The sequence below is a fragment of the Astyanax mexicanus genome, chromosome 20 (genome assembly GCF_023375975.1).
Source record: "Astyanax mexicanus isolate ESR-SI-001 chromosome 20, AstMex3_surface, whole genome shotgun sequence".
NCBI lineage: Eukaryota > Metazoa > Chordata > Actinopteri > Characiformes > Acestrorhamphidae > Astyanax > Astyanax mexicanus.
Genome location: NC_064427.1, coordinates 39,368,883 through 39,383,802, shown reverse-complemented (window position 1 = coordinate 39,383,802; position 14,920 = coordinate 39,368,883). Strand labels below are relative to the sequence as shown.

At 39.8% G+C, this 14,920-nt stretch overlaps 1 protein-coding gene across 2 annotated transcripts in view; it reads left to right on the top strand.

The window, feature by feature from the left end:
* dclk1a (doublecortin-like kinase 1a) overlaps positions 1 to 12,844 on the top strand; it is an 86,140-nt gene extending 73,296 nt beyond the window's left edge. For both annotated transcript variants that reach the window (XM_022681478.2, XM_022681479.2), the window contains 11 exons: positions 638 to 722; positions 1,791 to 1,966; positions 2,124 to 2,243; positions 3,518 to 3,664; positions 7,408 to 7,541; positions 7,812 to 7,889; positions 8,708 to 8,804; positions 9,185 to 9,265; positions 10,586 to 10,699; positions 12,401 to 12,474; positions 12,584 to 12,844. In XM_022681478.2, coding sequence (XP_022537199.1) covers positions 638 to 722; positions 1,791 to 1,966; positions 2,124 to 2,243; positions 3,518 to 3,664; positions 7,408 to 7,541; positions 7,812 to 7,889; positions 8,708 to 8,804; positions 9,185 to 9,265; positions 10,586 to 10,699; positions 12,401 to 12,474; positions 12,584 to 12,641 — 1,164 coding nt within the window. In that variant the 3' untranslated portion in view covers positions 12,642 to 12,844. The remainder of the gene's footprint in view (positions 1 to 637; positions 723 to 1,790; positions 1,967 to 2,123; positions 2,244 to 3,517; positions 3,665 to 7,407; positions 7,542 to 7,811; positions 7,890 to 8,707; positions 8,805 to 9,184; positions 9,266 to 10,585; positions 10,700 to 12,400; positions 12,475 to 12,583) is intronic.
* Positions 12,845 to 14,920: the final 2,076 nt, after the last annotated feature.

The window sequence follows — 14,920 nt, the reverse complement described above, 5'->3', positions numbered from 1 at the left end:
TTTTGGTAAATGATATGATATAGCACACTCCTAGGGGCCGCAGTCTGATTCACATGTCCCCATCCTGCACATGCTCCTTCGTCAAGGCCCAACCAGGTCACTCCTGTAAACACACTCCTGTAGCGTCCAAAACCAGCCCTGTGGCTCTCCCACTAGCAAGACCGGTCCACCGCTAATTACTCTCAGCTCTGACTCCTAAGGGTCCTGCTGCCTCCAGCAGATGAGAGGAAAAAACTCCCGTTTCTCTCATGCTCTCACTTTATCTCTCTCTCTCTCTCTCTCTCTCTCTCTCTCTCTTTGTCTCTGTCTCTCTCTCTGTACCCGTCAAAGGGTTCCTTCCGCTTTAGCCTTAGTGTTGCATCTGTGATTTAAAGGTGAGAATAGCTAGAGCGTGTGTGGCCCACAGGTACATGTGAGCAGGGGACGTGCCGAGAGATTGAGTCAGGACACCCCAGCCTCAGAGGACAGACTGTAGCCTGGAAAGAGCTTCACATGTCAAACCTGTTTACAGCATCACCATCATCATCATCCTCTTCATCATCATCATCATCATCATCATAACTCCTGTCATTTTACCCTGTCCGGCACCAGCTGAAGTGATCTGTGAGTGAATTCTTGGCTGGTCTGTCTCCCTCAGGGCTCAGACCAGAACGGCTCCTCTGCCTCGCTGGCCTCTACAAAGGTGTGCAGCCTGGATGAGGGCGAAGGGCCTGTCAGTGATGGTAAGAAACAGGACAATCCCGCACCATCACCTGTCTCTTATTACACAATACTGCAGTTTTCTAACTTGAGGGAAGTGCAGCTCACAAATTATGCAGGATAAAACCCCTTTGAAATATGCTGAGGGTGGAAAATAAACATCAAAAGGAAAAGCTATGACCCTTAAGGGGGTTCTTCAGTTTCTTTCAAAAGGAATCTGTCAGGCATAGTCTAAACGTGGCTGCATTTGTTTCACATGGGACAGCAGTATGTAAATTGATAGTGTTAGAAGTGTTAAGTTAAGTGTGACAGCTTGGAAATGCATTTATAAGTTGTGAAGGGTCATCTTATGAGTGAAGTTGAGCACTGGCCAGTGTCCTTAGGGGAAGGAAACGTGGATTAGCAAGGAATAATTCAAGGGAGGCCTGATAGTAAATGCCAGATGCCTGTTGCAGTTAACATTTCTTGATCTACAGTATTGTGGCTAGGCATTACCACTCACAGTGGACAGCGCGGTGGGTGGGAATGATCGAGATTGGCAGTGCCTGGCTAGAATCTGTGTGAAGAGTAGGGGTGGGCGATATGGCTCTAAAATAATATCACGATATTTCAGGGTATTTTTGCGATAACGATATACTTGGTGATATAGGAAAACTAAAATAGTTCATTAATTTCAGGAATATAGTATAATAGTATAACAGTATAATCATAAAGTGGCAAAATAAATAATATACCATAAAATAGTATAATGCAGCAAATAATATTGCAGAATATTTAGTGCATGCATATAAACTGCAAACTAAAACTTATATTATACAATAAATACACCTAAAGCTTCACAGTAAATAATAGACTACTTTTAAGACAGAACAGCCCTATTATCACGATATGCATTTTTAATATCATGATATTTCTGTGTCACGATATATTGTATACCATATAATATTGCCCACCCCTTGTGAACAGACAAGCGATTTAGATGCAGGAGGCCACACACAAAAGTCAAAAGTGGCAAAAGTCATGGGACATCATAACTAGTCTCAGTAGTTTTATAATGAGGTATGCCAATGCTCTGGTTCTCTTTTGATTAGCCGAGCCAGTGGAGGAAAGCACAGCCCCTGCGGTCCCAGCTTCCATCTCCGACCGCTACAGAGTGGGACGCATGATCGGCGATGGCAATTTTGCAGTAGTGCATGAATGTGTGGAGCGCTCCACGGGCCGAGCATACGCTCTCAAAATCATCAACAAAGGCAAATGCCGAGGGAAAGTGAGTGAGAAATATTCTACATTTTCTGTGTCTATAATAAAGTCTTAATGGGGATGGGTTATGTTGCTCAGGAAATTGCTTACATCTGTATAGATTCATCAAAACTCAATGTCAAACTTCAGGACAGTTTCTGACTTTTCTGTGTGTTCCCACCCAGGAGCAAATGATCCAGAATGAAGTCGCTATCCTGCGGAGAGTAAAGCACCCTAACGTCGTCCTGCTGATTGAGGAGATGGACACCTACAGTGAGCTCTACTTGGTCATGGAGCTTGTCAAGGTCTGTAGAACAGATCTTTAATGTAATCAGGCTCTTAAATACAGTGGTTGTTCTCAGTTCTTTGATTAGATCATGGATGGTCAAGATTTAATTACTAAAAATAAACGTAACTTGTCTCTTAATGTAGATCACTTAGTCCGGGTTTGAAGCAAAAAAAAAAAAACAGTAAAGGGAAAGAGCACACCAGTTTCTTAGAGAAATATTTGTGTTCGATTTCCCTTTACACTGAGTGGCTGCTGTGTACAGTACTGCTGCCGTGGTCCAGCTGAGCTCTATATTAAGCCGCTGCTCCACTTAGCCGTCTCTCTGTGAGAGGATTTCGGTTCCTGCCACACCAGCAGCAAACCAGGCCACTGTAAAATGCCTGGCCATTTATCATTAGCACGATTTCCAGGAGGCTGCTGTGAAGTAGAAACTAATGACCTTCATGCACCTGCACATGAGCTTAACATTGTTTGTAGGTTGTTAGGCTTTCAACAGGAGCAACAGGTTTACTGTTTAATTAACAAACAGGTTGTACAGTTTTTTAGTTCTTAGATTTTCTTAGATTACTTATTTAAGTCTCCCCAAGTGTTTTTTTACTGTCAAATAATCAAAGGGCTTTTGGTGCTTCGCATCAGTAACACTGTCAATTCAATTCAATTAAATTCAATTTTATTTCTATAGCGCTTTTTACAACAAAGCAGCTTTACAGAGACACAGGAAACAGGTCCACGCCTCTTATGAGCAGCACCACAGAGATGCCAAATTTTATGGTGACACAGTGCCAAGGAAAAACTCCCTTTAAGAGGAAGAAACCTTGGAAGGAACCAAGACTCAGTCTGAGGAACCCATCCTACTCGGGTTGACCCGCTCAGTACAAACAAATAACAAACAACAAACAAATAACAGAACAAAACAACAGTACAGAGAATTAATGTGAACTATGGCTAATATAACAGGTACTAATATATGAATATAAATTAAAAACTATAGAGCTATGGCTAATATAGAAACAGATACTGAGTGTGTTAATGGTAATCAGTGCAGGGCTGCAGAGCTGGAGTACAACACAGCGGGCAGTGGAGAGCCAGGCTGGGAACATCAGGAACAGGGCATCTCCATACATGTAAAAGAGATAGATAGAGAAAACAGAAAGGAAAGAAAGAAAAAAAAAGCGGGTTGTGTAATAAGAAAGGGGTATACTGTGTATACTCAGCCCTTGTTTTTGCCTTAATATGTAAAGACACTTTAACATGGTATTTATTTTGCTGTTGTGTGTTTTTTGTCCACAGGGGGGTGATCTCTTTGATGCCATTACCTCTGCTACCAGATACACAGAGAGGGATGCCAGCGGCATGCTTTATAACCTGGCCAATGCCATTAAATATCTACACAGCCTTAACATTGTCCACAGAGACATCAAGCCAGAGAACCTTTTGGTGAGAGCATTACACATTTCTTCTCTTACAGTCCCTTTGATTAATTCATTAAGGAACTCATTTAATAAAATATAGAAAGAATTAGAAACAGTAAGATATGAACATGAGAGACTTTATGGTAAAAAATCACCTTCATTGATGTAGTTATTATGTAGTTCGTTGGTATAAGCAGTAATCCTGAATTAGTTCAAAAGTAGTATCTAAAAAGACTCTAAAAAGAGTCTACGAAGAGCAAAGATAGGTTTAAAAACAATGCTCCTCAAAGCGAGGAATCAGAAGGAATTGCAGTACATAAAGGGCAAGGGTTTCAACAGCAATGATCTTAATTTCCTTTGGATGGCAGTTGTGTTGACTTCTTTGGGCTCTGAGGCCTCTGGGTTGGACAATCAAATAGTGGAAATGTGTATTGAGTTCAGACATTGTGTATTGAGTCAGTATTTCAAATATTTTGGAAGAAATTGACACCATGGGTGCATGAATCTACAATGGAAAGCTCTGTCCAGACTGTTTAAAGCAAAAGTCAAAAGGTCCAAATGCCAGCGTCTGTCATGGTATTGTATTATATCAGTGTCCTTTTGTGCCTTTGTATGTACCTTTGTATGTACTTTCAAGGGACATCCATTAATTTTTCAACAAGAACATATTCCTTACCCTTTTATTAGCATTTCCCCTACTGTCCCAAACCTTTCTGACTCAGAGATAGTACATTTTTCATCACTATATCAGCTTCTGATGTACATCTGTACAGCTTTCCCAACCTAGCAACATTTACTGTGTGGGCAGAACATGAATAAGTCAAGATCTGGATATAAACCACATTCTGTTTTAGGGGTGGGCAATATTATATGGTATACAATATATCGTGACACAGAAATATCATGATATTAAAAATCCATATCGTGATAATAGGGCTGTTCTGTCTTAAAAGTAGTCTATTATTTACTGTGAAGCTTTAGGTGTATTTATTGTATAATTGTTTTAGTTTGCAGTTTATATGCATGCACTAAATATTCTGCAATATTATTTGCTGCATTATATTATTTTATGCTATATTATTTATTTTGCCACATTATGATTATACTGTTATACTATTATACTATACTCCTGAAATGAATGAATTATTTTAGTTTTCCTATATCGCCAAGTATATCGTTATCGCAAAAATACCCTGAAATATCGTGATATTATTTTAGAGCCATATCATCCACCCCTATTCTGTTTCAGATTTCCTTTGTATGATTTCATAACAACATAAAAAACACCTAATATTGTGTGTTTAATCTCTGAAGCCTCCCTGCAGAGTTTGTGGGAGCGGAATGAAACACACAGAGCGAGAGAAAGAGAGAGAGAAAGAGAGAGAAAGAGAGAGAGAGAAATGAAGGCAGTTAGCTGACTCTTTGACTCACAGTGCCAGCCTGTCTGCCTCTTTCTCCCTGAGCCTAGATGTGTGATATCACTTTCACAGAGGAGGAAGTGAGACATGAGTCACACTCTGACAGTTACCATACTGTACCCTGCTCAGGGGCTAAATCGCTTCAGCCACACGTCACTACAACACAGCATCAGTGTGTGTGTGGACTGTGTGTACCCTTTCCACAGCACCAGTCTGCCTGGGACGATGATTAAGAGAGAGAGAGAGAGAGAGAGAAAGAGAGAGAGAGAGAGAGAGAGAGAGAGGCCGTTACTTAAGTGTGCTCCTGATGGAGCATTATTCACAGAACGCCTCTACACAGACACATTAGGCTCAAATGAGCAACATGACTGGCAAGACGATTAGCAATCTTTTATTACCCAAACCTGAGATGATGGTGAATTATTGAACTATCACATCTAAAGTATGCTCTTCATCAAGCCCTTTTGTGGGAATTTTAACTGCTAAAGAGGGCACAATTATTTTAAATGGCTTGTACGGAGCACACCTGCATTCGTGTAGGTTTTTCATTCTCTTGATGTTTATATTTAAGACATGAAAATTGTCTTTAAAACTGGAATTTCACTTGCTGCCTGAAACACGCGCACAAAAACATATGGCCTATACTGATGGCCTTAAAGACTACATCTTAATACAATGATAACAAGTTTACGCCAAAAATAGATCAGCTGCTTGCTTGAAATATTATGGTAAAGGGAAGTGGTGCGAATAATATTGTGGTGTTAATGCGTGTCAAATTCTGTAGCTGTAGCATTTAATCTCGACGCCGCTACTACTGCATTAGCACTTTGTCTACCAGCCTCATCCAACAACTCTTCTTCTATATCTTTGTTATAGCACACCATCTACTGGACACATCTGTTACTTTATGTGGTATTATTACCATATACAATATTAATATTATTTTAGCACATTTTAGAATATATGTTTAAAATATTTATTAGGGGTGTCACGATTCTCTAAATCCTCGATTCAATTTTATTTCCGATTTTAGGATCACGATTCGATTCGATTCTCGATTTTCTTTGTTCTTTTTTTTTTTTACAGCAGAGAGGTCTATGCCAGTTTTAGATTAGTCTATGGTCAGTCATTGGTTTGATTAATCAAATTTACAATATCTTATTTCAAAAGGTGGGCTTGATATAAGTGCTGCAAAGTGATACAAGTGATCTGTAATACACCACATTAGGCACTAATGGTCAAATTTAAATAATTTAATTAAGCTATAAATGTAATGCCATCTAGTGGCTTTTTTGGTAGCAGCAGTGTGCACTATTAAAACAGCAATGTGCAACATAACATAAATAAATAATAAAAAATACAGGAACAGTCATGTACAAAATAATAGAACAATTAGAGCCTTAACAAACTGAACTCTATCCTACTATAACAGTTAAACATGAAAAATAAGACTTTAAGACTTTTTCTGTCCCTGAGAATGAGAAGTTTTTTCTTTAATAAAGATATATTATTAACTTTATCTGAGAGAAAGATGCTCCTTAAGGTACCAAAACTATTAACATATTTGAGGCTAGACAAAACAACTGTTATTTTTATATTTTCTTTAAGTTTTTCTTTAAGAAGATCAGAATGTCCACATTCTCTCTTTGAGCAGTCACAATGTCTGTGGCGTCGGCTACAGTGTGCTGCACCATTTGCGTAGCTTAGAGGGAGGAATCGAAATCGTGACACCCCTAATATTTATTAACAAAACATTCATATCATTGTTGGCACACACAGAGATTAAAAATCGTTTTTACTTTCCAATAGAAGTACGGTTAAATCAATTTCAGCACAAATGGAGTTACAAGGTTTTCTGTGATGGTGATGATACATAAACAGCTATGTCCACGTTTCAACCCTTCCTGTGCCTGCTAAACTCAATCAGCATCTCAGTGCTCTGTGATACAGGCAGTAAGCGAGTGGAGCTGGTCTGATGCAGCCTTTCCTCACAATCTTTCTTCCTTTGTGTGAGCTAAAGATAATCGCTGGTGTGGCTGGAAGCTGCTTTGCTTTTTCAAAGAGACAGCGCTACCTTCCTCACTCACTGTGCGCCCTTTTTAAATGCCATTACCACAGATATTATGTAACTCCGCAGAATAGAGAAGCTGACCAGAGTAGGAGTAGGATGTGTTGTTGCCAGTGGATCATCTTTCCGTTTTAGCATCAGTAAATTCAGAATGCTGTGAATGCGCTGGAAGCACTGTGTGGAGTTTATTAACCGTGTTAGTGGAGTTTGAAACCAGGCCAAGTCAGTGATATGAAAGAAAGGAGGTTTTAAATCTCGTATTTTGTCTTTTTGTGTGTTTAGGTTTATGAGCACCAGGATGGAAGCAAATCTCTAAAGCTGGGAGACTTTGGCTTGGCGACAGTGGTGGACGGACCGCTGTACACTGTCTGTGGAACACCCACATATGTAGCACCTGAAATCATTGCAGAGACTGGGTGAGAACTGCTCATTGGAATTGGAATAAATATAGAGCTAGAATTTAAACATCTAATGCTCCTTTAAATAGCATCACTTTGGTTAGTCATCTATTGCATAATTTTCTTTTTATTTATTTTATTATATTTTAGATTTTCAAATTATATTATATTATCAAGTTTTAAAAACTATATTTTAGAATCAGTCTGCTTTTTATTACATATACAAACATTTACGTTTACAACATTTTTCTCAAGTTTTCTTAAACTCTTTCTCTTATCATACTGTAGTTATGGCCTTAAAGTGGACATATGGGCAGCTGGAGTCATCACATATATCCTACTGTGTGGCTTTCCACCGTTCCGTGGGTAAGTTTATAGGTTATCAGTCCATTACTCACCTTTTAATATAAGTATTGATTTTATAAGCACTCCCCAAGACTCCCCAAGTTTTCATTTTCATCATAATATGAAAAATAAAAATAAAGCTACTATATCCTCTTGAGACCCTGCGTCCTCTAATGGAGACATTACATTTTTGATTCTTTGCACCTCGATACCTATTTTTTTTTATAACATTGACCATTTATCCTCATATGGAGACACTAGTCTAGTGGTCACATGACAACCTTACATTCAATTGACTGAGAACAAGATAGCGGGAATCAGTCAGATGTCCAGTCAGATTTTTCTACAGCCAGTTCAGACAGAAATATGGGTCAGAAAAAAAAATTAGATCCAATTTGATGTTTGAAACTAGTTTACTTACTGTAGAAAGCTAAACATTGTACTGTTTAACCCAAAATGTGGGTCCTAACTGCACACTAAACAGAAGTCTGGGTCTCAGAAGGATATATACAGTATCATTGCTGCTTACATAAAAATGTGATTAGTTATAAATACTAATCTCAGGCTAGTTACAGCAGGATGTAGGGCACTGCTGCCCTGTTTAGATCATATTGGGTAGACCAGATTGTGTGTGTGTGTCAGCTGATTTGTTTCACTGCTTATGCAAACACTGGGATCATGGATGTGTGAAGTATTCTAGCCAGTGTAGGAAGTGTAATATACATTAGTTATGTAAGGCAGCACGTGAGAGCGCCCTCATGTGGTCACTAGGGGAATTACACCAACTTTCTTAATTGTCTGTTCTTAATGTGATTTGCTGCATTTCCTCTCTTTTACAGAAGCACAGAGGACCAGGAAGCTCTTTTTGACCAGATTCTGCTCGGTCAGATAGAATTCCCTCTCCCATACTGGGATAATGTATCCGACTCAGCAAAAGTGAGTGAAATTGTAACTTAAATTACATTTACAATCAAGGTATTTATCAGACGCCCTTTTCCAGAGTGACTTACAACAGTGCTTCGATGTTACTTCAAATACCCAAAGCTAGTTTGTAGACTAGGATCAACATAAATTAGTTATATTATAGGAAAAACCTATCATTGCCAAATTATAGATAAAAATATTAATAATACAAATAATTTAGTTACAAAAACAGTGCTATTTTTTAAACATCTCCCCTACCAATCTAATCTGAAGACAAATGTGATTATTTTCTTATTTAAGGTGCAAATGGAACATCAAATGAAGCCCTTATTATAATTTTGGTCAGCACTAACACTTTCTAATTCTTTTTTTTTGTGTGTGTGTGCTTGCAGGAGCTGATTACGTCTATGCTGCAGGTGGAGGTGGATCAGAGATACACAGCTCTACAGGTGCTAGAACATCCCTGGGTCACTGTGAGTATCTCATAAATACACTCCATAAAACAAATAAAAAACCTTCACAAAATGTCTATTTTATATGCAATCCTTTGGTTATTTTTTTTACTCAAGAAGCTTAAGCAATGTTTCTGGCTATTAAGGGGTGTCCAAACCACGGCCCGCGGGCTATTTGCGGCCCGTTTCCTTTTTTGAGTTGGCCCGCTGTTAAGCAGGTTTTTATAATGTGAGATTCAAAGTTTGAACACTAGGTGTCAGAATCGGGCCAAAGAGTCTAAAAGCGGAGAGAGTGCGCATTTCTAATGCAGAAAAACAGGCCAAAGAGTCTAAAAGTGGAGAGGGTGCTCATTTCTAGCTAAGAAAAACAGGCCAAAGAGTCTAAAAGCGGAGAGAGTGCGCATTTCTAGCGCAGAAAAACGGGCCAAAGAGTCTAAAAGCGGAGAGAGTGCGCATTTCTAATGCAGAAAAACGGGCCAAAGAGTCTAAAAGCGGAGAGAGTGCGCATTTCTAATGCAGAAAAACAGGCCAAAGAGTCTAAAAGTGGAGAGGGTGCTCATTTCTAGCTAAGAAAAACAGGCCAAAGAGTCTAAAAGCGGAGAGAGTGCGCATTTCTAGCGCAGAAAAACGGGCCAAAGAGTCTAAAAGCGGAGAGAGTGCGCATTTCTAATGCAGAAAAACGGGCCAAAGAGTCTAAAAGCGGAGAGAGTGCGCATTTCTAGCGCAGATAAACGGGCCAAAGAGTCTAAAAGCGGAGAGAGTGCGCATTTCTAATGCAGAAAAACGGGCCAAAGAGTCTAAAAGCGGAGAGAGTGCGCATTTCTAATGCAGAAAAATGGGCCAAAGAGTCTAAAAGCGGAGAGGGTGCGCATTTCTAGCGCAGATAAACGGGCTAAAGAGTCTAAAAGTGGAGAGGGTGCACATTTCTAGCGCAGATAAACGGGCTAAAGAGTCAAAAAGCGGAGAGAGTGCGCATTTCTACCGCAGTGTAGCCCGTGACTTCAAATGTATTTCTCCTTCTGGCCCCTCCAAAAAAAAGTTTGGACACCCCTGGGCTATCTAATTTAGATGTCAAACATACAGTTCCTCTAGCAGCTTAACAGATCTACAGCCACCTAAAAAGACTAAATACTAATATCCTAAAACCCACCCAAACAACTGATAATCAGATAATAAGTGGAACCAAAAATGAGTTGTACTGCTAAACTCTCAACACTTCCGATTGCATTACATAAGTCAGACTCATCGTGATTCATTTTAAAGTGTCTTATTTTTTTTTGTCCTCTTCAGTGTGGAGTCTGATGTAATGAAGTGTTCACACCGTGTTATCTCTCCCAATAGAATGATGGCCTATCGGAGAATGAGCACCAGCTGTCAGTGGCAGGAAAGATCAAGAAGCACTTTAACACTGGCCCCAAGCCCAGCTGCACCACGCCGGGAGTGGATGTTATCACGGTGAGCTGTGATCTGCTGCCAGATCACTTTATTTAGTACACAGGTTACAAAAATGAATGCCCTCCAATCAGGCTTATCGACAGGTCAACTTGATTTGTGGCTTGATTCTTTGGACGTGGATTAACCTAGATTGCATTAAGACACTTTTTGATGTAGGTTTAGGCTTAACATATTGCTAACAGGCAATTTAATGAACTCTGTGTTGAATTTTTACTGTCTGAATCTGAATTATTCACCTTTTCTCACACCCTACACACAAGCATTGACTGAAATGTATATATATATATATACAGTCATTTGAAAAAGTTTGGGCACCCCTATTAATCTAAATCATTTTTAGTTGTAAATATTTGGGTGTTTGCAACAGCCATTTCAGTTTGATATATCTAATAACTGATGGACACAGTAATAATTCAGGATTGAAATGAGGTTTATTGTACTAACAGAAAATGTGCAATATGCATTAAACCAAAATTTGACCGGTGCAAAAGTATGGGCACCCTTATCATTTTATTGATTTGAATACTCCTAACTACTTTTTACTGACTTACTGAAGCACAGAATTGGTTTGGTAACCTCATTGAGCTTTGAGCTTCATAGCCACAACTTTTTGTATCTTCCCCTGAACAACTATGTTGAACAATCTTTGTTTTTAGATCATTTGAGAGTTGTTTTGATGAGCCCATGATGCCGCTCTTCAGAGGAGATTCAAATAGGAGAACAACTTGCAATTGGCCACCTTAAATACCTTTTCTCATGATTGGATACACCTGGCTATGAAGTTCAAAGCTCAATGAGGTTACCCAACCAATTTTGTGCTTCAGTAAGTCAGTAAAAAGTAATTAGGAGTAATCAAATCAATAAAATGATAAGGGTGCCCATACTTTTGCACCGGTCAAATGTTGGTTTAATGCATATTGCACATTTTCTGTTAGTACAATAAACCTCATTTCAATCCTGAAATATTACTGTGTCCATCAGTTATTAGATATATCAAACTGAAATGACTGTTCAAACACCCAAATATTTACAACTAAAAATGATTAAGATTAATAGGGGTGCCCAAACTTTTTCATATGACTGTAAAGTATTGCAGATATCTGTTTAAATATACAACTAGTCATGTAAAATTAAGATCAGTCATAGGATAACCCTCAGTTACAGGATACTTTAAAGGAACAATAAGTAATAAATGCGAGCAAGTGTGTTAAATGGCTACATAGAGTTTTCTGCCCTTCCTGCTCCTCCCCAGATGCAAAGTTCACACAGTGGCAAACGATAACTAGGCTGTTAATCTGTAGCTGATCATACATATGCTTGCAATGTCTAAAATCTCCACTATGCTAATGGTGGTGGTAAATTGACTAGCTTTGGTTGGCAACCGTACTGAAGCTCAGTGATTACCTGTTCAGAAGAAAAATAGCCACCTCGCCCATTTCCATAGCTGCAGCACTCTGTTCGCATGCTGTTGTTTAAACCTGGCACCCAAGGTATAAAAAAGGGTCTTGGGGAATAGCGGTGAGCAGATTTGGAGGCCAAATTCACACACACAGACTACTGCAACTTAACGCAAATAAGAATATACTAATTAAAGATGCTTTAATTCAGCACGTTTCCTTAATATCTGATGATACACCCCTGATCATGCTCTGAGTTACTACAGAAAACATAATCGTTAATGTTCGTTTTCTCTTTACTCAGCTTGACCCAGAGTTTTGCATCCAGAGATCAGGGTCATTGGACTTCTACCAGCATCCGGGAATGTACTGGATAAGGTAAAGCCACATCACTTCTGACACCAACACACCTGTTTAACATCACCACCACCTGTCTCCCAGTGTGCAGGCTAAAATTCCCCCCTCTCTCTCTCTCTCTCTCCTCCAGACCACCACTCTTGATAAGACGTGGCAGATTTTCAGACGAGGACGCCACCAGAATGTGAGCGCGGCGCCAAGGTTTACCCAGCCATCCTGTAGCCTCCCAGCCCTTCTTCCGGCCCCCAGTCTCTGTCTCTCCAGTCTCTCGCTCTCCAGCTGTTCCCACCTCGCCCCTCCCCCGGCTGCTGCTCCACACTCTTCCCGGCCACCTCCACGCCTGAGTCTGAAGACTTTTCTGCCTGCTCTGCTCAGACTGTCCACTCCCCCCCGGCTCCCGCGTGCAGAGCCGGGGGGGGAAGGGACGCAGAAGGAGAAAAGAAGGGTTTATGAGGATTCAGAAAACGCGGCAGAGTGGAAGGACAGGACTGAAGAAGCTGTTCTGTAACTGATGCGTCAAGGTGTGGGCCCCGCCTCCCACCTGCAAAATGTGAACATAGTTTGTCAGGAATCCTTTGAATTATGTCACTCCATTGTAATAGTTTTTCAAATTTATTTATTGAATTATTTATACATACATGTCTTATTTTTTCAATCAAGTTTTCCTTCGTTTTCGGTGGATGGAAGCTTTCCTCAGGCTGTTGATTTCATCTGTCTCCAGGTCCGGTCTCGCTGAATGTTCCAGCCAGTCTTGCGGATGGAGCAGCTAATTGGCAGTTAGTTGATTATTGATTAGCTAGTTATTTTCAATTAGTGCTTGCTTGAAGCATCTGCAGCCCATATCTGCTTTTGTGCAGAAGCCTCTAATGCGACAGCGCAGCCCAGAATCCAGAAAACCCAGGACCTCTTGTGTCGACAGCGCAAAAACCTCTCTGATCCCCCTCGCAATAATTCTGCCTCATTGTTTAAATGGTAAAACACCTCCCCCCCATTCCCCCCCCAACTCCTCAGCACTTTGCTCTCCTTCTTACCCAAACTGCAGATGAAGGTGCTATCTGACGCAGAGAGCATACTCACGCATAAGATGGGGACCGTTTCTTCTTTTATTTTTTTTGTAATCAGTGTAAATAATATGATTTCAATTATTTTGATATTGATAATATATTTCTTTAACTTTAACTAGAGAACATAGCAATTGCATACGTCACTGTTAAGCTGTACGTACGTGTATCGAACATAAGCACAAAGGCAATGAAGTAGGAAAAGACTCCTATTGGCTTTATTGGGAAAAGCTTATACCCAAGAAATCTGTCAGTATACATAGTGAAGATGTTCCACAGCACAGTGGACGATTTTATGGTAACATTCAAGATTTACAGGCAGATGCTTGAGTATCAACGGGTAGATTTAATTGGGGACCTCATTGAGATGAGGTGAAGCTGAAACTAGTGCCCGACTGACATATAAGCTTCCAATAAAAGATTCAGTGATTTATTAGCATAAATAATACATATAATAATCAGCTTTACTTACTCAACTCTAAAAAGCTCTAATGATCTTTTGGTGTCTGGCTTGTTTTGCACTACTGCAGCCTCCTGAAATGTAGCTTGTGACATCACAAAACACTGTCGCTATGCCATTTTCCCAGTGTAAACTGAGACTGCTAAAGGAATTGAGGTGCAGATTCTTATTTTGTGGCTTTATATGTTGGGTAGAGTGAGTATTCTGTCTGGCCAATCAGTGCTCTGCAAATTAGTCCCTAATCACCTCACTTAGAGCTAGCATGTACCACTAAAAAGAATCTGGGTCCATGTAGGTACCAATTTGCCCAATAGGTTCAACAAAAAACGAGTAGAGTTGAGTTAAGTGTGTAACTTGTATTTACGTAGGTACCAAGCACTAGAGAAGCATCACAGAATTGCTTTATATCAGTCGGGTTCTAAAACGTGCATCCATCTGTGTTCCTGTGCTCTCTCTCTCTCTCTCTCTCTCTCTCTCTCTCTCTCTCTCTCTCTCAATGAGGTAGAAGGTTGATCACAATGCAATACAACCATAACATTAACGTTTCAGTATCTACATTCTTTATCGATGGATTGGAATCTCTGAGACTTTCGGAAGAGGAACTAGAGAGTGTACTAAAGATGAACCACAGTCTTAGGTCAGATCAGTGAAAATATAATAATGCGTTTTACCTGCAAATATATAACCTGCATTCTCTCCAGAATTGACCTTTACACGGCATAAAGGACTCACCCTAACTGCTTCTGCTCATTCAACATACTACAAAAAAAAACTGAACTACCAAACCGAGTTTTGTGTACTACAGACATTGCTAGACCGGTTTCACTTGTATTTACATAATTGCACCACTATTATCTGCCATGATGGATATTTACCTGGCATTATGGAAATCAACTGTCACACTGAAGCAAATAAAGTCTTGTAAAATAATCATGAAAGTGTGTGC